This window comes from Enoplosus armatus, chromosome 14, assembly GCF_043641665.1.
Source record: "Enoplosus armatus isolate fEnoArm2 chromosome 14, fEnoArm2.hap1, whole genome shotgun sequence".
Classification (NCBI taxonomy): domain Eukaryota; kingdom Metazoa; phylum Chordata; class Actinopteri; order Centrarchiformes; family Enoplosidae; genus Enoplosus; species Enoplosus armatus.
In genome coordinates, this window is record NC_092193.1 from 1,554,800 (window position 1) to 1,582,500 (window position 27,701).

At 42.8% G+C, this 27,701-nt stretch overlaps 1 protein-coding gene across 1 annotated transcript; it reads left to right on the forward strand.

The window, feature by feature from the left end:
- On the forward strand, positions 1-27,493 carry dnaaf11 (dynein axonemal assembly factor 11). The gene is made up of 13 exons (XM_070919375.1): positions 1-10; positions 1,158-1,325; positions 1,692-1,769; positions 1,988-2,160; positions 2,668-2,894; positions 2,996-3,190; positions 11,376-11,453; positions 13,359-13,424; positions 13,824-13,893; positions 17,388-17,483; positions 18,484-18,575; positions 25,778-25,786; positions 27,210-27,493. Exons 1-13 carry the CDS (start codon positions 1-3, stop codon positions 27,391-27,393), a joined length of 1,446 nt encoding a protein of 481 aa, XP_070775476.1. The 3' UTR covers positions 27,394-27,493.
- The last annotated feature ends 208 nt before the right edge of the window (positions 27,494-27,701 follow it).

A 27,701-nucleotide genomic window follows, 5' to 3' on the forward strand; every position in this document is an offset into this window, starting at 1 on the left:
ATGGTTTACAGTAAGTTAAAAACGTGTAACCTATAACCCCAAATAACCCCCCCAAACTAGAACATTTCTCTGCATTTGTTCCGTGAGTTAGACGTTACGGTATATTTCCAGCAGCGTAGTTTGTTAGCAGCCGCAGCCGGTCGACTCAGTTTGAATGGGGCTAACGTGAATGTTACAGTTAACGCTAACGCTAGCTTAGTTACGGCTTTGTAACTAGCTAATTATGTGGGGAGGTTTTTGCTAGCGTTAGCTTTCTGATCACGATTAACGGTAACGATGGCTAGGTAAGGAACGCTAGTTATAATGCCGTGAATCGTATTTGTTAGTTAACGTAAGGTATTATCAGTAGTGCTCTTATTTTATTGAGACGGCTAGCTTTCACTGCTACTACTAGCCCAGGAGCGACCCACTGCTACCTTAACACTTCACCTAGCATGGTAACGGTACTAAGTTACCGCAAATATTGCTGCTACTGTCACTTTCTCCACTACCAGTAACTTGATTTGAAAGTTCACTATCTTTATTATTTATAGATAAAAGGCACAACAGATGTACTGGTCAGCAACAAGGCAACTGAACGTGATTTAGAGAAGACAGACATGTAGAACTTACAGGACCAACACACTCAAATAAAACAGTGAAGTGACACACACACACAGCCCCACATTAGTTGTATAAAAGACCGTGACAAACGTTTAAACGTTTCCTGGGAGTTTGTTCTAGATGTGTATTTCACGTGTGCTGTGAAGTGCTTCTCAAAGGGGAGATGAAGCAAACCGTGTCACCACAGTCTGGCTGTTAACAGCAGGGATCCAGCAGGAGCACTCACCTTTAATCATCCTTCATTAATTGTTAACACTAATTAAATGTTACGGATTTAAACCAAAAATAGCAAAGGAAACCAGAAGCATTGGTTTTTATGTTAATGATAGTAATATAATAGTAGTAATGAATATACTGTAGAAACAGTGACACCTCTGTCCCTCCTGGTTCTTAAACAAGGGGCTTCAAGAATTAAGTGACAGCAGAGATCACATCATTACGTTAAAGAGGTCCATCTGTCACAGTCTACCTCCAGCACACGTTTGACCCTTGTGTGACCCTTGTGTGACCTTGTGTGACCTTTGCGTGACCCTTGGTGTGCTTTGTTCGTCCAGTCACAGAGGACATGGTCCGCCGACGGGCCGAGCACAACGAGTGTGAGATCTTCTCCCTGGAGGAAGTTTCTCTGCATCAGCAGGACATCGAGAGGATCGAACACCTGGACAGGTGGTGCAGGGACCTGAGGATCCTCTACCTGCAAAACAACCTCATCCCCAGGATCGGTGAGACATCAGTCAGTGGCTTCTTGTGGATGTTACTCAGTAAACACTGATGATATCCACACATCTTGGTTAAAACTGTGCCAACTTTGGTTGAAAAGTGAACGTTTTTAGATGTCTAGGTTACATATATCTGTTGTATTAGCAGCATTTAAATGACTTATGTTAATGTAATGTTAATACGTGTCATTGAAACGATGTTGACCCACCAGTTATGTGTAACCGAGACATCTAAAAAGCCAAAGTCACCCAGTTTTAATACAGACGTCTTTGGACTAGCAAATCCCCAAATCACTGTTTACAGGGAACTTCACGGACAGTTTCCACCGACATGCCTGTGCTATGTAATTTGTTTAATATCTTAACTAGAGAATCTCAGTCGCCTGAAGAAGCTGGAGTATTTGAATCTGGCCTTGAACAACATTGAAGTCATTGAAAACCTTGAAGGTCAGTATGCAGAACACAAGACAGTTGTGTTTTTGTGTATTTGGTGATGATTAATGCTCGATTATGAACATTGCTGGTTTATTCAAATGTATCTGAATTAATCTTTAAAACAGTTTTAATTTATTCTGGAACCAGTTTTTACACAAGCTGTGTAATAATTCCAGTTTTGCCTGTAAACACATAAACATGGTGTTAGTGTGTTTGCTTCCTGTCTTCAGGCTGCGAGAGCCTCCAGAAGTTGGATCTAACGGTGAATTTTGTGGGCCGTCTGAGCAGCGTGGAGGCTCTGAAACACAACGTTCACCTCACAGAGCTGTTTCTGGTGGGGAACCCCTGCACTGAGTTTGAGGGCTACAGGCAGTATGTGGTGGCCTCTCTGCCTCAACTCAAGGTAACTTTACCTGCCTCCCTGCCTTGGTGCAGGGCACACCTGGTCAATCTGTGACCTGAAGGGGGCGAGGCTCCAAGACCACTGTTATTTACTCAGTTTAACAGACAGACTGTGTGTTATTTCAGCAACACACAATGTTTAACATGCGCTCCCAACACCATCACACTCTCTAAAGGAGGGAAAATCACCCTTTAACATTGATACCAAACACATTTAGCAACAAGCTAAGGAAAGACAAACAAATCGTCTTTTTAAAGGATCATTTGGTTTATTACAACCTGCATCACATTTGATTAATTTTGGACATGAAATAACAAAGTTAACTGACAAGAAAATAAAATCAGACAAAGTTGTAGTAAAAGCAGAATTATCCTTTAAATATAGATAAAAGTGTTTAAAGAATAAATCAGCAAGATCAGATTTTGGTTTAAGAGGCTAGTAAGAAAATCTGTATAATTTAGATCCAGATTCAGAGTTTTGGTCCCGGCTGTTTGTCTCTGTCCTCAGTGGCTGGACGGGACGGAGATCAGCCGGTCGGAGAGGATTCGAGCCTCTCAGGGCCTGGAGGAGGCAAAGAGGCAAGTCTGGGAGCAGGAAAAGGAATACCTGAAGAGGAGAGCCAAGGACAAAGAGGAGGCGCAGAGGAAGGAAGCAGGAGAGGAGAAAGGAAACAAGGAGAGAAAACCAGGCTTCGATGGCTGCTGGTACACTGACATCAACAACACAGTTCCACTGCTTCTTGTCTTTAACTGCCCCGTAAAGGATCGTTCTCTGCTGAAGTGAATTCAATTAAACTCCACTGACCTGTTAACCTGAACCTGAATTGTCTCTGCAGTCCAGGGTTGGAGGAGAATAAGGAGAACCAGGAGGTGGAGGAGAACATGGAGAACGTGGAGCTGAAAATGAGGAGCCCTGACTTGGATGATGAGCAGCGGGAGAAAGCGTTCTGGCACACGCCGTGTTCATTCACCCCTGAATCTCGTCTGGAGGCTCACCGCCACCTGGAGGAGAAGAGGAAGGCAAAGGAGAAGTAAGTGTTCTCGACTTTCATGCATTAAAGAAGAGGATCGTGGGGTTTTTTTGTCTCTGAAATGTATTGATCTTATTAAAGCCCCTCACACCCACGGTTCATCCACATGGGTGATTTAAGCTATCATACCTCTCCTTCAACCTAAGCAATCAAACAACAGACACGTAAAATACCATCAAATACTGCGCATGCTGAGAAAAGAGCTTATTCATTAGCTGTGGACAGACTGTCTTTAATATTAAAAAAAACATCTACTTCATTATACAGAAATGCTCCGTGTCTCAGCTACAAAATGCCTTGAGATCATCATTGACAAGTTGGACAGAACATGCAATTTAACTTGACTGTTTAAAACCAAAACTCTGCATAATAAAAAACACTATTCACAATAAGGAAGATTTAAGTAGTCTTTGACTACACTTTCCTGTTTTGGCCACTGGATGTCGCTATAACATCAACCATCATCCTGCTGAACAGAGCAGCGCACCCTCCAGGAACCCATCAGTTATAAGCTGATCATTATCTGCAAGTGACAATGAATCAGATAACTCTTCCACAACCGAGAACTAAACTGTGCATGGCGGCTATTCAGTGGAACAATTTATGACCCTGAAGAGGATTAACTTTATAACAATTGAAGAGTTCCTAATGCAGCATTGACACATTCAAGGCTTATCACTATGTCACAGTATTGTTGATTACATAAAACAAACTAGTACGGTACCTAATTTTTACCTGTTGCATATGAAAGTAGCCTACATGTACTGCGTATGTGCTTACTGTAATATATACTTCACATACTTATTTACATTATCACATTAAATTGTTGTCGTAGGGTTTTTTTCTATGGACCTCAGCAAGAGTAGCTGTTGCCCTGGTAACAGCTAATTGGGATCCAACTAAATACACAAACTATTAAAGATGTGATTCCGACATCGTGGTCATTAATGTGCAGCTCCAGGTTTCATCATGTCTGGCTCACAGTCGGCGTTCCAGTTCATCCCGATGGTGTTGGAGTGAGTTGAGGCGCAGACCAGCCAAGTTCTTCCACAGCAAACTGGGAAAACCTGTTTTCTGGATGGAGCTGCTTTGTGTCATGTTGAAACTGGAAAGAGACGCAAAGTGATAAGAACAGTGTAAAATATCATTGTTGACTTCAGCATTAAGATTTCCCTTCATTGGAAACAAGAGGCCCAAAACCAGGAGAAACAGACCCAGAGCAAAGGTTCATGGTTATATACGGGTATATCCGTACCTCAGTTTCATGAATATTGGCGCTGAAATGTGCTGAAGCTACAGGTAATTTGGTGAGACGTGTGCTGCCTTCTCAACCTATCATCAGTGACTTTATTGACCACATGGCTGAGGTTGAAGTGATTTGTTTTCAGTACAGGATGGAAGGAAACTGCAAGCATCAGACATGAATATCACGTTTTGACGTAATAATTAGCAGGACAGACGAGGCTACCGTCCAGGTTCAACTGTCGGGTTAATGAGAGCTTTTTAGGGTTGTTCCTGCAGCAGAGAACAAAGTGTTCTGTAACTGGAGGAGACGTGAGCAGGTTCAGGGGGTCACAGACGATTCTGTCCTGACGTTTTGTTTATACGTTTGTTTCTAATGAATCAGTTGGTGAGCTGGAGGACGCCAGTAATCCTGAACGATCTACTGACGGTGTGTTTAGGTGTGCTGACTGTCTGAACTGGACTGTGATGTAACTGATGAGCCGAGGATGCTGTCAGTGACCGCTGTTTAAGACCAGAGGGACTTAAAGCCCCTGAAATCAAACTATTTCTTTCCAGAAATGAATACACAACAATCAAAGTTAGGTTACATTAAAAAAATATCCTCAATTGTTATTTATGAAGCCTTTTAAAACTTAAAAATCTCAGCTGATCTGCTCCATCAGAACTGTGTGAATGGCCTGGTTCCAGACCTCGATTTGATCAGTGGTCTGGTGTTGTGCTCATTGGCGGTGTTTCCTCAGTTGGAAAAACAGCTGAGCCAATCATCTTCCTGGCTGCACTCATGAAAAATGAAACTGAAAAACGGCCACAGAAATGATGCTAAGCGTACGAGTTGTTTTTAAGTCTTAGATTGACATGCTACCACCTGTATCAGTGTATGTGTCGGCTGATAAGATCTTTTGAACTCTCATATATCGATATCAGCTTTGGCTTTGGACGCGTTGTGTCGTTGGAGCTGTAGTTGTCGAGGCCTGGACATGACGCTGAACTGTGTCCGACTGCCACACACCCTCAACACACTCCTAAATGACACTCATGAGACATAACTGGAGCAACAGAAGTGTTTCAGGGCTAAAGTGTTGCTGACGTGTTCATGTTTTTAATGGTTTGCTGTCAATTCTCCTTGAACAAGGTTGGCAGAAGAAGTCAGAGAGCATCATCACTGATGTGACCCATTCACAGAGATATGAAACTGTACATTCTGCACTCGCTGACAGGACAGAAGAGGTTAACTCTGTGAATTGAATGCTTTGCTTCATGTTTCTGCCTTTGAAATTCCTTTACAGTTATTTTATATGCTATCTAAGAGAGGACTGCCCAAATAATAGGAGACGACATGTTTGTTTTGCTGAGGTCACGCTATTTGCGACTGTTTCGTTTGGCCTCTGAAAAGGAGGTTAAATATCGGCTTGTATATAACTACAAACTGATTATTGGACACAAAAATTAACCAACTGGGCTATTAACGAGCATCTGATTACTGTAACACAAGAGAAGACGTTGTGGTTTGTGTTCATCAAACTTGAATTTGAACTTGACCATCAGTGGGAAAGCTAAGTGTAATATCTAAGTTTTGTTCGAGCATGACCCGACCCTCAGACCTTCGTCGGGTTGCCAGAAACGCCGCTCCAAATGAATGCTAATGCTGCTCTGTGTCAGCTGGATGCGTACATGGCAATAGTTCACCATAACAGCTTTATAAGATGATGATATGTCAGTGTTTTTTAGCTTGCTTCCAATTTCTTTCTATTTCACCATAGAACCAAATATTTCATGGTGTGATTAGGGTGGAATGAGAGCATCAGCCTGTATTTGTAGCTAAAGGATGGGTGTAGCTGGTAGACATGGCAGCAGAAGGACAACGCCTGAACACGACAGCAGACAGACTCAGAGACCAGGTGGTGAACATAGCGGAGCATTTAGCAGCTAAAGAGCCAGATGTTTCCCTCAGGAGGTGGAGGAGAGCAGAAACAGAGCTAACAGAGAGAGAAGACTGGACTTCATCCATCAGGAGACTCAGACTCCACATGGAGGATGGTGTTGCTCAGTAGCTGCTGGAGGTGGAACTAAACACCCATAACACCTTCAGGAAGTGATAATATCTCAGGGCGACGTGTCCGTCAGCTTGTTGTGATGTTTTTCTGCCCCCTAATGGCAAAACAAAAATGTAATTATTGCTTAACCAATCAAACCGCAGCATGTTTCAGGCTGATTGGTAGTGAGTCGGCAAAGTATTTCTTAAAGTCTAATTAATTTTCCCGCCATGCGGCTAATTAGTGCTCACCCTTAAGGTGACCCTCTTGCCGGGGTGTTAATTGGGTGTGTGTGTTGCACATCCTCTTCTCACTGTGCTGCCTTTCTCTCTCTAACACACTCTCTGTCAGATATCAGTTGGCAACTCAGTGAGAGCAGCTAATGGACTGATGAGGAGACAGTTACTGATTATTAGTTATTAGTCAGTCACACCTGACGCATGAACACAAAGCAAACCTTTGTGATTCACTGGAAATGGGACTTTAAGGGGCTCCTTGTTTCTTCTATGTTCCAAGAATTCCATGATATGTCCTGTAGTATGTAGTATTTCCTGTTGTCCGAGGACTCTGCTTGTGTCTCCTGTGTCTGAGGACAGATCATATCTGCTTCCATTGATAAAAATATGAAGAGAATATGGAAGAAAATGCTTTACAAACTGCTGATAAGGCTGCAGGTCCAATCTCCACCTCAAGTTTAATGATATCTGGTGTTTGCTGTACATTTGTAACGAAAAGGTGATAATTACACGCTTCACATAATGAATATGGATTAAAGCGGCTAATGGAAAGTGGGGGCCTGGTAGGCCGCTGTGTCTATCATAACCTTCTTCATAGCCGTCCTCTATTGTTCCATGATGTGGGCGTCGTGAAGCCAGGACTGTTACTGTGATTAAAGACCATACAAATAAAGCTGACATGTAATAAATACATGAAGCCTCCTGCACTCATCCAGCTCCTCTGAGACTTCAGGGCCGGTCCCGGCTTCAACTTTGTCCAAGGGCACTCTGACAGTGGAAGTGGGCTCTGGTCTCCAGTTCAGTTCACTGGGGGATAAACGCTCCTGCTGGGTCCGATTATTAAACCATTGATACTGGACAGACTGGCCACTCCTACTGGAGGTCAGTCTGCTGCAGGAGAGCGAAGAAATACATGAAATACATGACTTTATCTGCAGCTTTACTTACTTTCACTCATCATTCAGATTTGTGACGTTGCCAGGAGTAATATTATATATATATTATATATATTATTTTCTCTGGAATAAAAACTACAAACTGGAACCAGGATCAGTGGATAGTATAATATATTGACAGTACGTACAATTTATTAACTCTAAAAAGTGGATTCAGTGGGACGCTGGAACCTGCAGGAGTTCATATGTTTTGAGTCACACGAGGCAACAAATGAAGAATCTTAATAAGCTCAGAATCAGCTTTTTCTGATCACACTGTAGACAGAATGAGTTCTTTCTTTCTTTGTTTCTCTGTACTTCATACATGGTGTGTGTAAGGCGAGGAGTGACAGATTTGTTGGACTTGTTTTCTATCCGAGGAAAAGCTTTTGTGTTTCCATCACCTCCCCTCACCTCGCTGACCCTCGCTGACCCGTGGACGCAGCGCTGACTCACTGCGTTTAGTTTCCATAACAGAGTCCTGAATAACTGAGCTGCGTTATGACAAATACTGTACAAGTATCCTGGTGTGTTTTCACCGCTGCTTAATCTCCTGCCCACAGGAAGGTCAGAAGTTATTTCCATTATTGTGTCTGTCAGATTACTTTAATCAGCCCTCTGTCTTCTGCTTCTAGATGTCTTTTCCTGCACTCCTCAAAGGGATGTGTCATCTGTAACGCTTCATTTATCATGTCACTTTTCCCATGACCTCACAAACACATGGGAGTGCTTTAGTAGTTGTTTTTTGATATTTTATTCATCCAGAGTCTTTACTTGAAATGAAATGGCAGAGAAAGCTCACTAAGGAGCTTAATAAAACCCCTTTCTGTTGATAAGAAGGCAGGTTATACCCCTGGATAAGCCCTATTTGAAGAAACCCGGTGTGATGGATAAGAAGCCAACTGGTGACGGTCTGCTTCCTAATCCATATTCCAAAAACATCCCAGGCCTGCATGCTGTCCAAGCATAAAATCGGGGTGATATGGCGTTGCTGTTTTTATCGTCTCCCTGCGCCCGGCTGACTTGATGCATGCAGTCGTGCAGTCACTGGATTGTCAGGAAAGATGAATTTCCTGCCTCCTGAGGTGGATTCTGCGATAAGGTCAGCCAGGAGACACCTCTGTGTTCAATGGCTGCTCTGTACCTCTGAGAGGAAGGATAACACCAGGCGAGCAGCAGGTCCAACCTGCAGTCTGGACAACTGTACCTGAAAACACAGGAGCTTTAAGGTGGAGGAGCCCTGACAGGCTGATAAATGGATGTAGTTAATTGACGTGCTTGGATGAGATGGACGGGTGGAGATTTGCATAAAGGGTTTTCTACATGAGATAACATGTGGTAGGTTGTTGAATGTTTAAATGAATGTTTTTAAAGCGACACTGGCTTTTAAAAAATGACTGATGACACAGAATTAATGCTAATTCTAAACTATTTCCGTGAATCAGAGATAATTTAGTTAGACTAATCATTATTTTCCTTTCCACAGTTGCATTTTTATCATTTATCACAAGTGCGAAAACGTTTCAAACCTACCCACCACAACCACTCAACTGAAATACAGTCTAAGAAGTCCAGTTTGAGTAACAGACTAATGCATTTAAAGGCTTATCAGACACCAAAACTCTGTGCGGCGGTTTGTAGTACTCACATACAAGATTTTGCAGCTCTGGAAAGTCATTATGATGGCGACTATTTTATCTTTCGGCACGACGATCGCGAGGTAAACGGTAGAAATACGGCCTTCCCGTTACAAAGTGATCTACCAGGAACGTGTGCTGGCATGAATGGGATTCTTGCCGGATGACCTTGAGTTGCGTTTCATCAAAAGTTGAACCTGGGTCAACCTTTCTGCCAGATGACCCTGTTGGCACCCCGACTGCGTTGACAGACTGGCTCCATTCAAGTGAATGAGGGAGCTGCAGGGCTGCTTGACTTTGGCAGTATGTCACCATAATACACCGCCAAACAGAGGCTTTGTAGAAGGTACGTTCTGCACCCTGAAAGTCCTCTTTACAGTGACCGTAGTTCGGTAAATAGACCCAGAGCAGATTAAGACCGAGTTGTGCACGGCTAACCGAAAGCTGTCTGAACAGATCATCCTCAGCTCTGGACTCCACACAAACCAGCAGAGGAGCTGTCACCACTGATGTCTTCTCGACTCAGCTGTTTGATAGACGCCCTGTCACACCCCCTTGAAAGAAAAGTTACAGAACAGGATTTTAGAGTGCGGAGAGCCACACTGTGACCTCGACAAGTCCGCGGTGTGTGGCTTAGGATGAGACGGAGGCAGGAGAAAAGCTGCTGTTTGAACGGGGAGTGATGGAGATGCTCCTCTTAGCTTGAACTTCTGCTGACAGCCTTCACATGTATTTCACAGATTGTAATTCTTTGGTAGAAGTGGACTCCCATTGATGAGCGGTGTCCAGGATTTGGACTGCTGCTCCATTAAACCCAGTTAACTGTAATAAAGCCGAATCATCTTTCAAACATTTGGTATGTTTCCAGCAAAAAAAACACAAAAGGTGACGTGGCCTGGGTGCCACGTAGAGAAAAATCCACAGATCAGTACATGCCACAGTTTTTGCCCAACATGGACGACCACAGTGGTAATGGAAGTATTAACCCAGGAGGTGACGGTGCCTTGTCTAACCGCTCGGCTCCACAGCACCACTTCAGCTCATTACAGGTCTCTCTGCAGCCCACCGCTCTAATAAAAGCGTGACCGTAACATCAGCGCATTGAAGGAACACGCTGTCGCGCCTCCTCCTCTCTGTGGCTGATGTCCGGCTGCAGAGGTCGTGATGGCCGACCCTCCAGAGCGCCGAACGCTCACCCGCCTCGACTGCCGACTCATTCATCTGCTGCTCGGTGGGCTTAATAGATGGAGTGTGTGTGTTTCCCTGCCTTTGCCTCTTCATGTGGCTAATGGAGTGAGTGGTTGTACAGCGGATGGTGAAGAGAATACAGCAGTTTGTCTCAGCGGTGGTGGTCTGTAGGAAAACACCCACATCTCAGACTTTCAAACAGGTCTGATGGCGTCCTCATTGACAGCTGTTCTGAAGAATGGGGACATCCTCTTTCTGCGCTGGAGCCAGAAAAATTATGAAAGAAAAAATGCCAACAATTCCTAAATCTGAATATTTCCTTTGAATTATTGTCTTGCATTAATGTGAGAAGTAACCCAGAATGAGCTGTGCAGTAATAACTCTTACTGTGGAGGCCGATTGTCCCTCGATGCAAAGTGAAGGAGGCTTATATGTAACAGGGAGGTTAGACACAGAGGTATTTTCAGAAAACACCAGAATGAATGTTGGTCAAAGATTGGACACATGAGCCGGATGCTTTATACGGATGTCACACTGTGTGTGTGATGTGAGCCATTAGAAATGAAAGGGCACAGAGGTGACGTTATTTCACATCATATGGAGCATTTCATGAAACAGATTTGGTCCAAATTTCATTTCTATTTTCCTTATTTTCTGCATACTTTGACCCATTTAAAATATATAATATGTGTGTGTGTGTGTGTGATGTGTTCTACAGTAAAACCCTCTATTGCACATCATCTGTTGTGCCTGTCTTTATGGATGGTCCTGGGGGAGAGGCGGCTCTCTCCTTCACCCCAAAGGCCTCATAACTCTGCTACTGTCGTCTGTCAGTCCACCCTTCTCACACACACACACACACACACACACTACAGTCTGTACTCTACTCATGCTTTGCTGTTTCCCTGCAGGGAGAAAGAGAAGAAGCCGAAGGCCCCGAGGACGCTGATCACCGCTGATGGACGGGTCATGAATGTCAACGAGCCCAAGTACACGTAGACACACGTTCTATCAAAAAAATGAAAGCTTTGATAACGTAGGTTTTTTAAAGTAGTTAAGGGAAAGTTTCTTTTTCGACAACCTGGCTCTTAGTTTTGTAGAATTGGCCATCATTGCTGTTTCTCTTGTGACAACAACTGCTCAGATCTGCAGCTGTGGGGACAACAGATCACACAAACCGTCAAAAAACACTGAAAGTCCTTCAGTAAGTTTCTCTGTTATTTAACACAGGAGCAAGCATTTCGGCGGTTGACAGTGTGCTGCAACCATCCAGTACTTTTTTGACCCGCTAGATTTCCTGTAGTTGTGTGCTTACACCTTTTTATAGTGCAGGAGATGGTTATAATGGACTTTCTGGTTCACTTTCATGTTAATTCCCCAATAAATGTTTTGGATAATGGGGTTAAACTGCTGGTGTTACTTTCTCTATTGGTTTCTATTATAAAGGATAAGGACTGTGTTATCATAACTGATACAAACAAAAAGGAAAACAACAAAAACATGACCCAAGTTGTAAAAAAAAAACAGGTGAACTTTTTCACCCCAGTATATCATGTTGCAGTGGAACCGTATTAGCAGCTATGATTGACTGTGAGGGAAATCGACCAATCCACTCAGCTACAGCAGCGAACGCAGCAGAAAGCAACGTAATTGGTTCTAGTTCTGTTCGGCCAGAGCAACAAAACACATCCAATCAACTGCTTCAATTTTGTTTTGGAAAAAAATAACTCTACTCTCATACAGTTTCCCTTCACAGTTCTTCATAACTGTAATGCTTTTTCTTTGAGACCCTCCATTACCTCCTTCTGCGCCTCGTCAAACTGCTCAGACAGCGAGGCGGGTAAAAAGCTGCCAGGTGCTGTGTGATTGCTTTATTAGCGGCCTTCGGTTTTTGATCTCCGGTACTGGATTGGCTTCCCTGCCATCAGAGAGCTACAGCAGCGTGCTGGGGGGCAACCTGATAGCTGTGGGCCACCCCGGTCTCCCTCCATTAGCCAGAGGTTTATATCCAGAGCGAGGCCGCGGGGGTCGAGGCCTTAAAACACGGCTGATTTCATTTGTATTCTGAGCTGAGGTCAGGAATGGGTCCTTTATTTGATATATCCCTTTACATCAGCAGGGAGGCAGGACAGTATGCTTCACCGCAGCCTGGGCGATAACAGTCAAAACATTATGTCAGTAATGTTTTTACCGTCCTTTCGTGATAGCCGTGATTGCAGTCGTGTGTTGTAGATTGATGCTACTCAAACACAATATTTCTTATAAGGAAACGCATTAACTGGATGAATGGCCAAGAAGTTGGTAGAGCTGTCCGAGAACTGAGGCTGTAGGTCACGTGACATATCTGGATATTTAGGTTGTATTGTGTTTTTTAATGTATATTTTTAGCAGAAGTGCAAGAAAAGATTGTGTAAAAATTTAAATCGTTTACCAAGTTTCTATAACAGAGTAGTGTAAGTTTAGGCTTTTCTTTCTTTTCTCTGTCTGTGAGTTAAAGTTTATGCTCTGAAAGGAGTTGAGGTGTCATTTGAAGTTTAAGAGCTGAAAACAGCTGAAATCAGTTGAAGTGTAACCACTGAGAGCATTTCAAATGTAGTTTTCAAGTTCAGAGCCCGTAGGCAGTTGAGTTGCCAGTGTGTAACTGAAAGCAGTTGACATGTCAGTTGAAGGTGAAGTGCTCGGTAGCTGAAGTGTGTGCACTGTAAACAGTTGAGGTGTCATTTGTTATTTAAGCAGTAACAACAGTTGAAATATCAGTTAAAGTAGTTGAAGTTTAAGAACTAAAAAAGTTGAACAGACAGTTGAAAAGGAAGAGCTGAAAGCAGTTTAACTGTCTTGAAGTGTAAGAAGTCAGTTGAAGGTTTAGTTTTTTATGGCTCTCTGTTCGTTTACAGGCTGGATTTCTCTCTGACCGAAGATGAAGAAAACAACTCGATCGTCTTGGACCTGGCAGTGTACAGGTACCAACAATGAGCCCAAACTCTCAACAGCTTCATTTAGGAAAATATAATTGGATTAAGCAACCTGGCTTGTTGGTTTATCATAAAATAGACTATATTTCATACACTTCTACCATATGAACCCTGGAACGCCTGACAAGTTTATTTGAATAAAACTAGAATTTAAAGCCACATTAAATAGAACAAATCTAAAGGATTGTAAGAACTCTCTGGCACCTCAAGCTGGAAACATCACGACCACCATGTTGGTTGTTTCAACCATTTAAAGTCCTGGTTCACAGGACTTCTGCCACTTCTGCTTCTTCATGATTGACAACTGATCCATGTAGACTGCAGACGCTAATGTACCTGTGTCTCTTTATACAAACTGACCTGGACCTCCACTGACTCCCCTCACAGACACATGGACACCTCCTTGATAGAAGTCGATGTTCAGCCAACGTACACCAGAGTCAGCGTCAAAGGAAAGGTACGCTGTGGAGACTTTAATAGATTAGTTGTTAACCTCCCGGATTAGGCGACACTTAATTGTACGTTTTCCCTGAGCACTGTTTTGGCTGCACACTCTGAACTTTCCAACAAATGCATTCATTCAGGACTTAGAACATCCTAAAGGGCAGCAGCAGTGATTTAGACACAAGTCTTTAACCTCTTTCTCTTTATAGGTCAGACCATTGCTCAGCAACTTTTTCCATCATAGAGATTAAGAATCACTTTTTGCTGATTCATTTCTGATGTAGGCCTCCATAGTATCTAAGAATATATCTCAAATTCTTAAAAACTAAAAAAACATAGCAGCGTGTGGAGAATCGACTCATGACTTTCAGATCTGCTTAACTTATCTTTCAGGAAAAGTATATATGTGTATGTATTCCAGAGAGGTGTCCTCAGGGCTCCAGGCTCAGTTTCATTCCCCATACATCCGTACTGGAAGGTGGCCAGTTTAACCACAGACTGCTGCTGTCAGCCCGTGAAGGTCTTTGCTCAAGGGCACTGCGAATTGGCAAGGAAACATTTCTTAGTCCAACCAGTTTGGGGATTCAAACCAGTGCCCTCGCCTACACCAGCATAAATATGAATATACATATACTAGTTTGCATGATATCTCTGTTAACTGCAGGTTTCTGAAGCCTGCAGAAACACTCAACATGCAGTGTAGCTCGTCCAGTACAGCTCTGGTCTCTCACTGTGAGGTGTTGATGCAGCTGACGAGTCAAAGACTTCCTCCTCCAGACTGCAGGCTCACATCCCACTGTTACCATTACAGAAGTGTTTACCAGCAGCTTTGACTTTGTGCATGCAACAAGGCGTCATCCCGTCACCCTTCCTGCTCGTTTGAGAACTATTAAACTCTGTGTGTGTCAGTGCTTTCCAAAGCTTGATGAAAGTCAGAGAGAGATTGTCTTTATGGTTGTCGCTTTATACGGCCAACTTTCTTTCAAACCAGCTCTTTTTTGGGGGGTCAGACAATCATTATTCACACTACTATAAGAGATTGCAAACAACAAACAAATGATGCTGTTGTTTCTCCGGTGAAGACAGTCTCAACTGAAGGAATGAGCAAACAGCAAAACTGGCATACTTCTGCACAGATAAAAGTAATGTTGAAACGTTCTCATCCCAAATGTTACGGTGATGAGTGTAGCATTTGCGATGTCTAAAGGTGCGTTTGGATTGAACACAAAGCAAATGTGTTCGTGCTTTTTAAGCAAATTTCTGTCTGAGTCTGTTTGCAGTCTCTGTTTATTCGCCATGAACAGCCAGCGTACTGACAGAAGTCGCTTGCTAGTAACATAAGCAACATGCGTGACAGCGTGTGAAACTCTAGATCTTCATGTTTCTTGTCTCTACACTTTTATAAAGCCAAGCCAAGGTGCTTCGGGATAAGCATGAATGTTTTTACTCAAGTCGTGCTGGCTCTAACATCAGCTTTCCATAACAGTCTTAACACACCTCTACAATGTTTGAATAGGTGGTGAAACAAAAGCAGTACTTTTGGCTGACACCTCTTTATCTGCCTTCTTTCTCACTCCAAAATCTCCATGTTTTCACACACTGCCTCCTAATATATGACTTGTGTCAATTCATGAAGATGGTGCTTGTTGCTGAGTCGGGGGCAGAGATCGGAGCAAATGAAAGGCTGTCAGAAGCTGCTGGATCATCAAACCAGTTTCTCACTTTGACAAACGGAAATAGTTATGGAGAGAGTTTATTACACCTGCTGTGGAGTCATTTCCAGTGTTAGAATAAATAAAAATACGTCCTGTAATCACCGGAGTTACCTGCCAAAAGTGGAAGCTTCAGTGTCAGCAGAAGTTGAGCGGCATTCATCTTGTGTCAGGTGTTCATTTCCCGCTCTGCATGAGATCTGCTGAAGTCTGACTGTGGTTTATTGTGAAGGGAGGCTCAGGTCAGCACGTCATCGTAGCCACAGAGTTTACCTCCTGGGGCCAGATGCATCAGACTCTGACACACACACTTAAACAGCGTGTGCGCACAAAGACGTGTCGCATGTATAAAGCTGTGTGTTCACATGGTTCTGTTTTATGAATCTCAATCATTGTGGAACTGAACACACGTGCAGGAGCCTCCTTTCCACTTCCACAGTTAGCTATAAATGGACGTGGATGCTCCCTGAATGACTTGTTTGCACACTGATACCGATACTGATTGTGTTGCATCATCGAGGCTCTCCGTTCTGTCATTACACACAGCTGAGGCTATTTATAGCGCCCATACTATGAATTCATCACATGTACCTGTAAGCCATCATTAGCTGTGATGATCTCAATCATCATTATTAGACATCAGAAGGGTGATCAATGATTCATTCATAGAGCTCATATTGAAACAGACAAACTGCTTCACACTGGAGGATCAAATTAGGAGATGATTAATGGGGAAACAATGGCTCCATTGAAAAAAGAAATGTGTAGATTGCAAAAATAATAATACAATGAACTTAGCAAACAACCTAAACAAACAATGTTTTACTGTGAGGTGACGCCTCTCGCCTTTACATTTAATCTCCTGCTGCTGGCTCTAGAGAGAGACTCTGTGTGTACGCTGGTCTGAAGTCTGCGTGACGTGACACATTCTTCCTTTATAAATACCAGTTTATGTGTGGGACTTATGCAAGGTTTCATACGTCTGGCCCCCGGAGTCCAGTCCGCCATGTTTCCCTCCGCGGCATGAAGCATTTTAATCTCCCACAAACAGACCACAGCGACCTTTCAGCCCAATTAAACAGCTGTTTGGCCACACATAAATCCAAGAGGTGTAGTTTCTTTTGTTTCTGTTCCTGTTTCCACCCTCCAGCAAGCAAATTACAAAAACAGAGCCCTGCAGGTTTGCAGTTCTTCAGTCCTCGCTGCCAGAGTCCTGAATGTCATGGCTCCGCTTCAAGCTGTTAGCGTATTTATGGATGGTTGTTTTATGCCAGGGGTCAGCCTGATTGGACGGGTGGTGTGATTTACGCAGTGATACATCAACTCAGGCCTTTAAAATTCCTTCTAAATATGAGTTCATTTAGAGGAGCAGGGGAATTGACTGCGAGGTGTGTATATCAAATCACCACACCTGACAGCTGCTGGCCTGCAGAGGAGTTAGAGGACGGCTGGAGTTTTGGAGTTTTCCTTCTTCTCTGCCCGCTGTTAGCATGGTTTCCCCCTAAATCCCCCCTCAGAATGAAATGAAAGTAAATTAAAAAATGAAAAAGTCTAATTTTATGCCCTTTTTCCTCCCACAGGGATCATTTTGGTTTTCATAGGATTTCGCTCCAGTGATTGATTGCCACTGTTCTCAGTCGGAGCTATTCTGGTCACTCTCCCAAGTCTTTTCTGGAAAGTGTACCTATAAAAAGGCCCACTAATGATTAAAGTCATTTGACACACTGGGACAGCGGCGGTGCCAGATCAGCGCATTAATCTTGCTAATTAAAGTTATGAATAATTTACTCTGCAGATATTTCAGATGGCTCTGCCTGCTGAAGTGAAGCCCGACAGCTCGACAGCTCAGAGGTCCCAAACCACCGGACACCTGGTCCTCACCATGCCCAGGGTACGTACAGTGACACATCAGGCTGGAACACGTGTATACCTGAGCCAGGTACGGGGAGCTGCAACAGAAGAACTTAAAAAGACTAGTGGGTGTAACAAGAGCAGTGCCAACGTACGTTTTTCTTTTCTGAGGATTTCTCTTTTAATTAGTTCTTCAGGGTTACTTTGTGCTTTTATTGCAAATACAGACTGAACTTTCAGCCACACAAGCAACATGAATCTAGATATGGTGTATAATCCTTAAACTCAGAGTTAACTGTCATAAACAGCTGTTTTATAGCCTGTTGATGGGTCGATGGTCTGTGTTTTAACCTCTAAACCAATTAGAGGTTGAAACACAGACCATCCACTGCAGCGTCTGTGGGGAACACTTGTTGCATCTATCCCTTATTTCCCGTCCAACGGCACGAGTACAGCGGGAGCTTATCTCCAGGCCCTTCGATCTGCGTGTCAGTTCTTCCCTTCTTAACACACGTAAAACAGTCAAAGTTTGCAAAACTAGGTCATAGGCTTGCCTTATTGTATGCCTTATTATATTCTAATACATCCTGTATTTATCCATTAAAAGGTTTTGCATTGGACACTTTAGTGTCTTGTCTGAATTTGCGTCCATCAGAGGAAAAAATAAAATCGCAGGATGAAATATGAACCAAACCCTAATAATTCTCTTTAAAGAAGAACTTAAGAGATCTCATTAATTCTGTTAAATTACGACTTTGCTGGTGACTGTAGGCTGTTGGCTGCGTTCTGTGATTGTTTTGCTCCTGTCAATGAGGATCAGGCATTTTGTACTCTGAGGTGTAATGAAGGAACTCTTTATAGCGTCTATAAAGAGACACAGGTTCTGAAACTGCAGAGTCAGAGCTGCTGCTATTAATCCTCCATATGGCTTCTGATACATCCTGCACCAGAGCGCCAGTAAACTGTTCAGCAATGAAAGTATGGAAGCTGTTTGCAGAGACTGGGAGTAAACACATTTTTCCTCTGATGTGTCATATTAGGCTGAAGGTGAAATCAAAGTGACAAAGACCGTCCCACGTCTGCCCAGAGCGCGTCAAACCAGACGCAGCAGCTCGCCTCAGGATAATGAAAGGTAAGATATTCTCTACACCCACTGCAGCTGCCAACCTGATGATTCAGACATCCTTATAATAATATAATAATGTGTGGACAGGGAGGAAAATGAACATGTTAGCTCCATAAACACTCAAGCCCAGCATCTAAATCTCATTCCAAACTAACCTAACAAGTATTTCTGTTTTCCATTCATCCCGTCCTCGTGAGTGTGATATCTCAGCAGTTTCTTTATATTTGGCACAAACGTCCACTTGGATTGAAGGATGAACTGGTTAGAATTTGGTGGTCAAAGGTCACTGAATTGATGACCGTATTTCACAGTTGGTCGGATAATAAATTACCCTGTTTGATGTGGTTAAAACAAACTCGGGTGTGTTTGCTCATTTTGGTCAGTTTGGTTTATTTTGGGTGCTGTCAGTTGTGAAACCCGCTGCGTGTAAATGTTTGGTCGCCTCGCTCTGTATTACACCTGGGCGAGCCACAGACACACTTGATGCAGGCTGTTTGAAGCTACACGACTCGTGATGCAAACTAAGGTAAGGTTAAGACCCTTGTGTTAGGATGCCTTCCGTGACATGTTGCTGTTTAACCCAGCTGCAGTAATGTTATTCAAATCAACTGAACGTTGAAGTGAGCTAACTTTAGCTTTGTTTGGTGCAGCGACAGAGATGTTTGCTCAAGATGAAGACCCACTTAACGGTGTTCAGTTCACCCTGATTCATTTTCTATGAGACGTGAGTGATTTGCTTTTCAAGGCTGGTAGCATATCAAACACATGAAAACAACTCACATCTTTTGTTTTTAATGTAAAATATATCAAAGGCTATTGTACCCTGACTGCTTGACTCCCCCGAATGGATCCACCATGACAAAACTGTGCAATAAATGAGCTTCGTTAGCCCATTAGTCTGTATTACTTCATGTTAACTCCTTGTGGTTCTTTTTTAATCAGTGTGAGCACAACTCCAACCTGAAGTAAGAGGCCACAATGGATCATTTCTGTCTTGATTTGGAACAACTGAACTATACTACGGTTGAAAAAGAGACCTTAAAACTCTCAGTAAAAACCCTAAAACTGAGGTACTGTTTGAATTTTTCCAAGTATTATGAATACTGTTATATTTATCTGTTTCTGGTGGTAACAGAAGATAAAATAGTAAGAACTAATACATTTGCAATATTAATGAGGGATAAAGAGCGACTAGCAGCAGAGCTGTGGCCAGCGGGCAGCTGGATGGTTCGTGTGTTTGTGTGAATTTATCAGAGTCAAGTGTCGGTCTCAGTTGGCCGTGGTGTTAGTCTTTGTTTGGCCTTGAGTTCAATACGCACATATTCATATGCCTCTGGCTTATCTGGTCCCTGTTGTCCTAATTACAGATGCCTGTTGTATTTTAAACGCTCTGCATGATTCATTTTATCAGCCGTGTTGATGACAGTGCTCTCCCTGCTAATGACCATGTACTGGCCACTGATAACCTTGACCAGAGCTGCAGCATCGCACCGGGAGGAAGATACTCACACACAGTAAAATACTCTGCCGTCTTTTACTGTGGTGTTTAGTCCGAGCTTCAGGCGTTCAGGCTCCAGCTGCTGTTATTTGATATTCTTTTGGATGAGGATTCATATCTATTCTTGAATGTGACCCATATCCCAGTATGGAATAGTTCTGCATCACTGATGCAGAAAAACAAAATCAATCCTTTTTTCCTTTCTGCAGCCACATTTCAGTTACAATGTGAGACTTTTAGGGATTAAACTCAGCCAAAACATAAATTGCTATTTGATTTTCATTTTCATTCTTGTTTGCCGTTCTCCATCCAAATACAGCCCACCTAAAAGTATTGTTGTTCTGAAATAGTTGCATTCAGCTCACTCTCTGGAGCTTTCACTCACATCTCACAGTCTTCATCCGGGGGTGGGGTCGGCTCAGTTGTCGACAGAGCTAGTGATTTGTCAAACTGCTATTTTCAAGGTCAAGAATGAACTTTCACGCTCAGTATTTTTATCATATTTTAGCAACAATAAACAATCAGAGCGGAGCAGCTTCACCTCTTAATGATCTCATGAGTCCGCAGTGCTGTTTGACTGAGCTCTGTTTTCTCTCCTTGCCTGGAGGTGTGATCGTCACTGCACTATCATCATTACCATTTTACGACCAGGAGCCGCTTCTTGTCCTTCAGCTGGCCCCATCAAACGCAGTATAGAGCCCCAGTGCAATCCTGCACCCTCAAATTAAATATTTGATAAAAATGCTAAGCTGCTCCTGCACCACGGCAAGGTGACAGGTGGAGCAGCACCGCCGGCTGCAGAGTTATTGCATCATTTGAACATGATTAGGGGCGACCTTTGACCAAAGGCTTGCCCACAGCTTCTATATTCAGCCTCTGGCATGGATGGAAATGGATCTGAAGGCCATGATTGGGTTTGAAATGGATTTGCTTGATGATACATGGCAGGGCAATGTGTGAATTGTGTCATGAAATGGAATATCAAACATTATCTAAAGCCCACAGCTCATGATGATGTCCCAAATGGTTTTGAAAGGTCAGAGGTCAGGGTCAACTGCAAAGCAAAATCTGTTATTATATTTAAGTCAGTGGGCTTACATTTCCTGCGGCTCTGTGATCCAGAAGAACTGAGCAGCTCCAGGTTTAAAGAAAAGTAGGGCTGCAACTAATGATTATTTTCATGATCAATTCATCAGTTGCAATAAATAGGTAAAGCTCTATTATTTATTTTCTTTAATACATAACTTGACAGTCTATCACAGCGTCTTCAGAGCCACAGAAAGGTTTGGGCCGGCCCTACAACCTCTGCAGGTAAGTCCTAATGATACATGAGTCAACTCTACCCATAATGAATTGGCCCAGAGGTCGTGTCCCTCAGGATTGATTGGATTATCTCTGTTTACAAAAGAGTAACGGTTGTGTTCATCCTCCAACCCATAGACTGTATATAAAGATGGACGACATGACAGCTCCCTGAGAGTGAAGCCAAAACGTCTCGATCGCCCCCTGGTGGCTGGCTGCAGTGTAAGCCATAAACCCCGCCCCTTCCATGTTAGTGGATGAGACATGGGCCAAATTAAAAAACCAACAAAAGTCATTGTAGGTAGTTCTAAAGTAGTTCTTTGTTTTTCCAGATAAGTTAAGGTTAAGGTTTTAATTAGTTATTTGATGCAATAAAAAGGGGTTGAAACGCCATGATTGACAGCTGTGATTGACTGTGGTGTGCTCATGATTGGGTCAGGCAGGTGTATGGGCGGGACCTCGATACCGCGGCTCCACCCCCTGATCATCACTGCACAGACTCTGGCAACGAGACGTGTCACCATCTTTATACACAGTCTGCGGTGGAGACGCGTCGGCCATCTTTATATACAGTCTGCGGTGGAGACGCGTCGGCCATCTTTATATACAGTCTGCGGTGGAGACGCGTCGGCCATCTTTATATACAGTCTGTGGTGGAGACGCGTCTTCCATCTTTATATACAGTCTGTGGTGGAGACGCGTCTTCCATCTTTATATACAGTCTGCGGTGGAGACGAGTCGCCATCTTTATATACAGGCTGTGGTGGAGACGAGTCGCCATCTTTATATACAGTCTGTGGTGGAGACGCGTCTTCCATCTTTATATACAGTCTGTGGTGGAGACGCGTCTTCCATCTTTATATACAGTCTGTGGTGGAGACGCGTCGTCCGTCTTTATATACAGTCTGTGGTGGAGACGCGTCGGCCGTCTTTATATACAGTCTGTGGTGGAGACGCGTCTTCCATCTTTATATACAGTCTGTGGTGGAGACGAGTCGGCCATCTTTATATACAGTCTGTAGTGGAGACGCGTCGGCCATCTTTATATACAGTCTGTAGTGGAGACGCGTCGGCCATCTTTATATACAGTCTGTGGTGGAGACGAGTCACCATCTTTATATACAGTCTGTGGTGGAGACGCGTCACCATCTTTATATACAGTCTGCGGTGGAGACGAGTCACCATCTTTATATACAGTCTGTGGTGGAGACGCGTCGGCCATCTTTATATACAGTCTGTGGTGGAGACGCGTCTTCCATCTTTATATACAGTCTGTGGTGGAGACGCGTCGGCCATCTTTATATACAGTCTGTGGTGGAGACGCGTCGGCCGTCTTTATATACAGTCTATGCTCCAACCCCTGACTCCTGACCCCCCTCCCTGCCTCTTGACCCCTGCATCAACCAGGCTGCAAACTTTACAACAAATGACTTTATCAATATTGCACCCTCCGCAGTTATCAGTCTCCAGCTCTCTCATTACAACACGCTCTCTGTCTGATAATAAGGTGTGAATGGCAGAGACTTTGCTCCTCTGTTGACGCTCCACAGACCTCATTACCTCTGAGATATGATGACCAGCAGGCCTTTGCCTTGGGTGACCCATTACAGGGAGCCATTTTGGACTTCCTAACCAGGGAGGGCGTTAGTAGAGGAGCCCTGGACTAATGACTCCATCCATCTCGCATAGAGAAGTGCTGACGATTAGGTTTACCTGCCCGTTACCAAGATGAGTGTTAGAGCTAAACTTAGACCCGGCTCTAACGCGTCGTAAATCTTTGCCTCCCCTCCCCTCTGTAACGCCTCCTCATTTTAATGAATATACTGTAGATTCATTTTAGCTCCCTTCTAATGTTAATGTCAGTTAAAGGAAACTTTATGAACAACCATGTAACGTTCCAAGATCAGCAAAATGAAAAGAAGCCGTTGATCACACCTGAATCGAGGGCTCGGTGTTGTAATGTTTTAATGTTGTTGCTGACATGAAAGCGGAGTTTTGGTTTTGAAACAACTCTTTTTGATACCTTACTTTGAGAAAAGAAAAATCTAAAAAAAGTTATATAAACTCCAAACTTCTATAAAGAGATTTCTAAACACAAGCAGGAACACAAGAATTTTGTCACAATAAGGTAACTTAAACTGACAAATACTTTGTTTAAATCACAAAATATCTGATGAGAGAAAGTTAAGATCACGAGTCTGATCACGACTTGACAGTTTTTAGACACAAGTGCAGATAAATAAGAAGAGAAATGGTTGAAATTGTTGTTTATGAGAGAGCGTATCATCACGTCTCCATCAGGCCATGCAGAACATGACATCAACCTGTGATTGTTTAGTCTGGTTCTTATCTAAATGCGAATCACATCCACTGCAGACCTAATCCTCTGTGGATCGGAGGCTTCAGACACTAAACAGGACATGCTGATGTTGTTACTGCAGCCGATTACAACTCAATTACTGCAGGTCTCCGTCACTGAGCGGAGAGTGATAACCTTACAGGAGCTAAGTCACACTTTCTGCAGACACTCATGAGACCCACTCCTACATTAGCATTTACTAGCATTGAGGGCTGTATCTGCCTGAAGCTAATCAAACTGACAACAACAACAACTGACAAAACATGAACACTGGTGGCCGTAACATAAACCTATAGGTTGTTCAATTGTTCAGGAGAGTCCTGTCTGGGGAAACTTTTGGTCCTACTACTTTTTGGCTGATTCCAGTATTTTAGGCTCAGTATATTTAAATTGAGCCTTCAGTATGTTCGGCATATGTTGAAAAAACAAGATGGTAATTCTTTAGGTTACGGCTCTGTAGTTACCTAATGATTTCTTTGGAACTCTGCTACTCTACTACTGGAAAGGACTATGTAATCTGGTTGTAGTGAACATAGAGACAAAGGTCTGAGGCATTTCTTCTTGTTGGATTTATAAGCCAATGATTCAAACACAGCTGCAACATTTTGTTGATGGACGGAAAATTATTCTGCATCAATTTTTAGAATCCAGTCATTTTTTAAGGCCAAATCTCCAATTCAAACTTCTCAATTCTGAATGTTGCTGAAGGGGAAAGTGTTTCACCTGCAGAAGCAGTTAAAATGCTGTTTGGACACCGTGTCTGTTAAATGAAACATATCCATTCTAAAAACAGACACTGGCTTCGTTCTCTATCAGCAGGAAAATGGTCTGAATTGCTTTCCCATTTTCTCCCGCCGAGCTGGTAATTTTCCTGCTGCAGAGTGAATTCACTGCAGTGAATGAAGACGGGACTGAAAGTAACGATGTGCTTGCCGTACAGTATATGTCCTCTGGCAGCTTTATTCCCTTCTCAATAAACAAGATGCAGAAAGTACAGAGTAATGAAGTGGCTCCTCCTCCTGCGTCCAGCTGCTGTGCAGGAGATTAAATTATGATTGCCACGCTCTTCCTGGAAAATCAGCACATTTTATTAACATCATCTTGCCTTTGGAGCCCACTCTGTAGACTGAAACCTAAAGCATATTGACACCACAGCCGTTATAATGAGGGCTGATTTAAATGTCAGCCTCCCTTGAAGTTGCCTACTCGACTACCTACACAGACAATTGACTAACTTTTGTTAACTTCTTTTCAGGTTTTAGATAGTGAGAGGATTAATTACTGTGTTTGGCTTATTTCTTTAGAGCTCAGCTCTTTAACGTACTTACAGAACTTTTCCACCATGTCTGCTTTATTCTCATCCCTTTAGACACTAATTCTTCATCATGTATCATCATATATCGTATACAATCACTTTGTATACTATTACCTGCACATATTTACACTTTCATACGAACTTCACAGCCATATTTACCTCTTTTTTTCCAATATATTATTTCACGTGAAGGGCACTGTGTGTTCTCCCGGCCTGGAAGCCGAGTTTTACTGCGTCCAAATTCTGTTTGGATCTACTGCATTTTGGATAAATTATCCCTGATCTCTTTTAGATCAGTTCTCTCATTCATTCATCAGTGTGTTTTGAGTTGAGAATATAATTGAATTTACTGTTGACAGACAAATTAACATTGCTTCATGATGGACCGTAAAGTTTTTTTAATTCTGATCAATGTTACTGGGACAGTTTCCTACAGTTGGTGGACACAATGAATTAACTTCATATCATAATACAGTGTAATGATCAAGGATTCTCTCGCTCTTCTTTCCCGTCTGTATCTACACATTAAAGGTGAAACCTCCAGTCCCACGCTGTCACATATATTACATGATAAGAGAGGCGATGTGAGATCAGTTTGGTTCAGTGGTAACAGACTGTGTGCAGCTTTAAATGTCTTATCATTGTTTAAACAAGTGATTAATAAAGACACGTTTCCAAACAAGATGCGATCTTTTATCTTATAAGTCTCATAGGTCATTACATAACAAGGCTAGGCGTCATCAGTTACATGTTTTAACCATCTGAGCAGCAAAAAGAAAATTAAAGAAATCCCCTAAACCCTATTGGATATCATCAAAACAACGAAAACAATGAAACAAGTGGAAGCAGAGCTACGTCAACATGTTTTGATACGATGTCTGAGTTTCAGTAACGCCAAAACATTTCCTTCTTTCTTTTTTGACACCTTAGTTTGAGAAATGTCTTTCTGTTAAATGTTGTTGACACACAAGCGGCAGTACAAGAACTTTCTCTAAACAAAATACAGTCTAAAACTGGAAAAATGATCATTTAAATCAGGAACTGAGGAAACGAGATCATTTATTTGATGTTAATGAGCATGTATATGTATTCAATACGCAGCTCAAAGTGGCATTTTCTCTGATCTTATAAAATAATTGAAATAAAATCACATATCAGGATCTGCATCTTTTTGCAGTGAGCTTTTATCAGATATTCACGACGTCACAAACGGCCTCTAAAGGGAACCCGAAGAGAATCGATGTCCTTCTGAGATATTAAACATACCTTGAACGACATCTGGTAATTTGTGATTTCACAGCTCTACAGCAGCTCAATATATGAAGCTTTATGTAATATAACACCTAAACTGGAAAGCATACAGTATATGCACAGTCATATTTATAGTCTGGGGGTTTAACTGCACATCCTGCGCTGTGCCTTTGTACCATATATCACATATAATCAGGTCCCATATTGACCTTGGACAGTCGCATTCAATCTTGAAACTTTGATGCCTCTGCACCAACATTACCAAGACAAATTACACGTGATTTATTGTACTTTGACATTAAAGTCATTTGGTGTCTGTTAACCCTTTCACACCGGAGCTCTGTGTCACTCCAAGGATTCTCAGGTGTTGATTAAATTAGACTGAATAGTAACCATAGTAACTATTAGCAGATGTAGTCTTCCTGCGGGGAATTAAATGGGCGCATGCAGGTTGTGGCTTTGAGAAGTTTTTTTTATACCAAGGCCCCTGAAACTACTAGTTTCTGATTGGCTGTCTGGTGTCCATTTAAAGGACACATTGAGATATATAGAGTGTAGGTATATACTGTAGTGTAGTATAGGTATCGAACGTTTAATCCCAGCTCCAGGTCAGAGCTCAAGGTACCTGGGGGAGTTTTCTTGTAAACAAACATTTGAGACCTTTGAGACATTGAGTTTTGATTATCTTGTCAAAACACATTTTACATTCAGTGTGTACTGTGGGTATCATCAAACACCGTACCTTTAAAGTTACCATAGCAACAATACTGAGGCTTCAACTGACCAGAACTTTAAAACCCTCCTCTTTTTGTTGGGTATATGCACAGTGTCCCTATTGAGATTATGCCTGATGAAGTCTTAAAAGAGGAATCCAGGTGTTCTTGCCTCTGACTTCATTCCCTGATGTTTTCACAGTGTTCCTCAGAGGCTGGAGGTGGACCCCCAGCTCACAGCCGTCGACCTTGCCAACATCGTACCACGGCAAAGCACCAAAGAGGGTCCGCTAGAAACATCCAGGAAGGCTCCACCCAGCACCACAGGTCACAGCAGCTTCTCTGAAGGGTTCCTGGACGACCCTGATGTCCCCCCGCTGATATAAGACTTTCAGAAATAACACTGAGGCTAAGGACGGATGCAGGCTGGTTCCAGAGGTGTTCCAACCTTTCAAGTAGAAGGTGCAGACAACAGGGGAGCTTTGAACGGATCTATTAAACCATCATTAATGGCAACCAAATGTTTTGGATTCCGGATGATAAATTAGGTTTTTGTATTAAAAAAACTTAAACTTGAGATTCGACTTCACCGGATTTCTGGACAGATGCTACAGACACATTTTGGTTGGTACTAAAAAAGTGTCGGTTTTCACTGAAAAGGGCATTTCATGGCTGTATTTGACAGCCAGTAGTA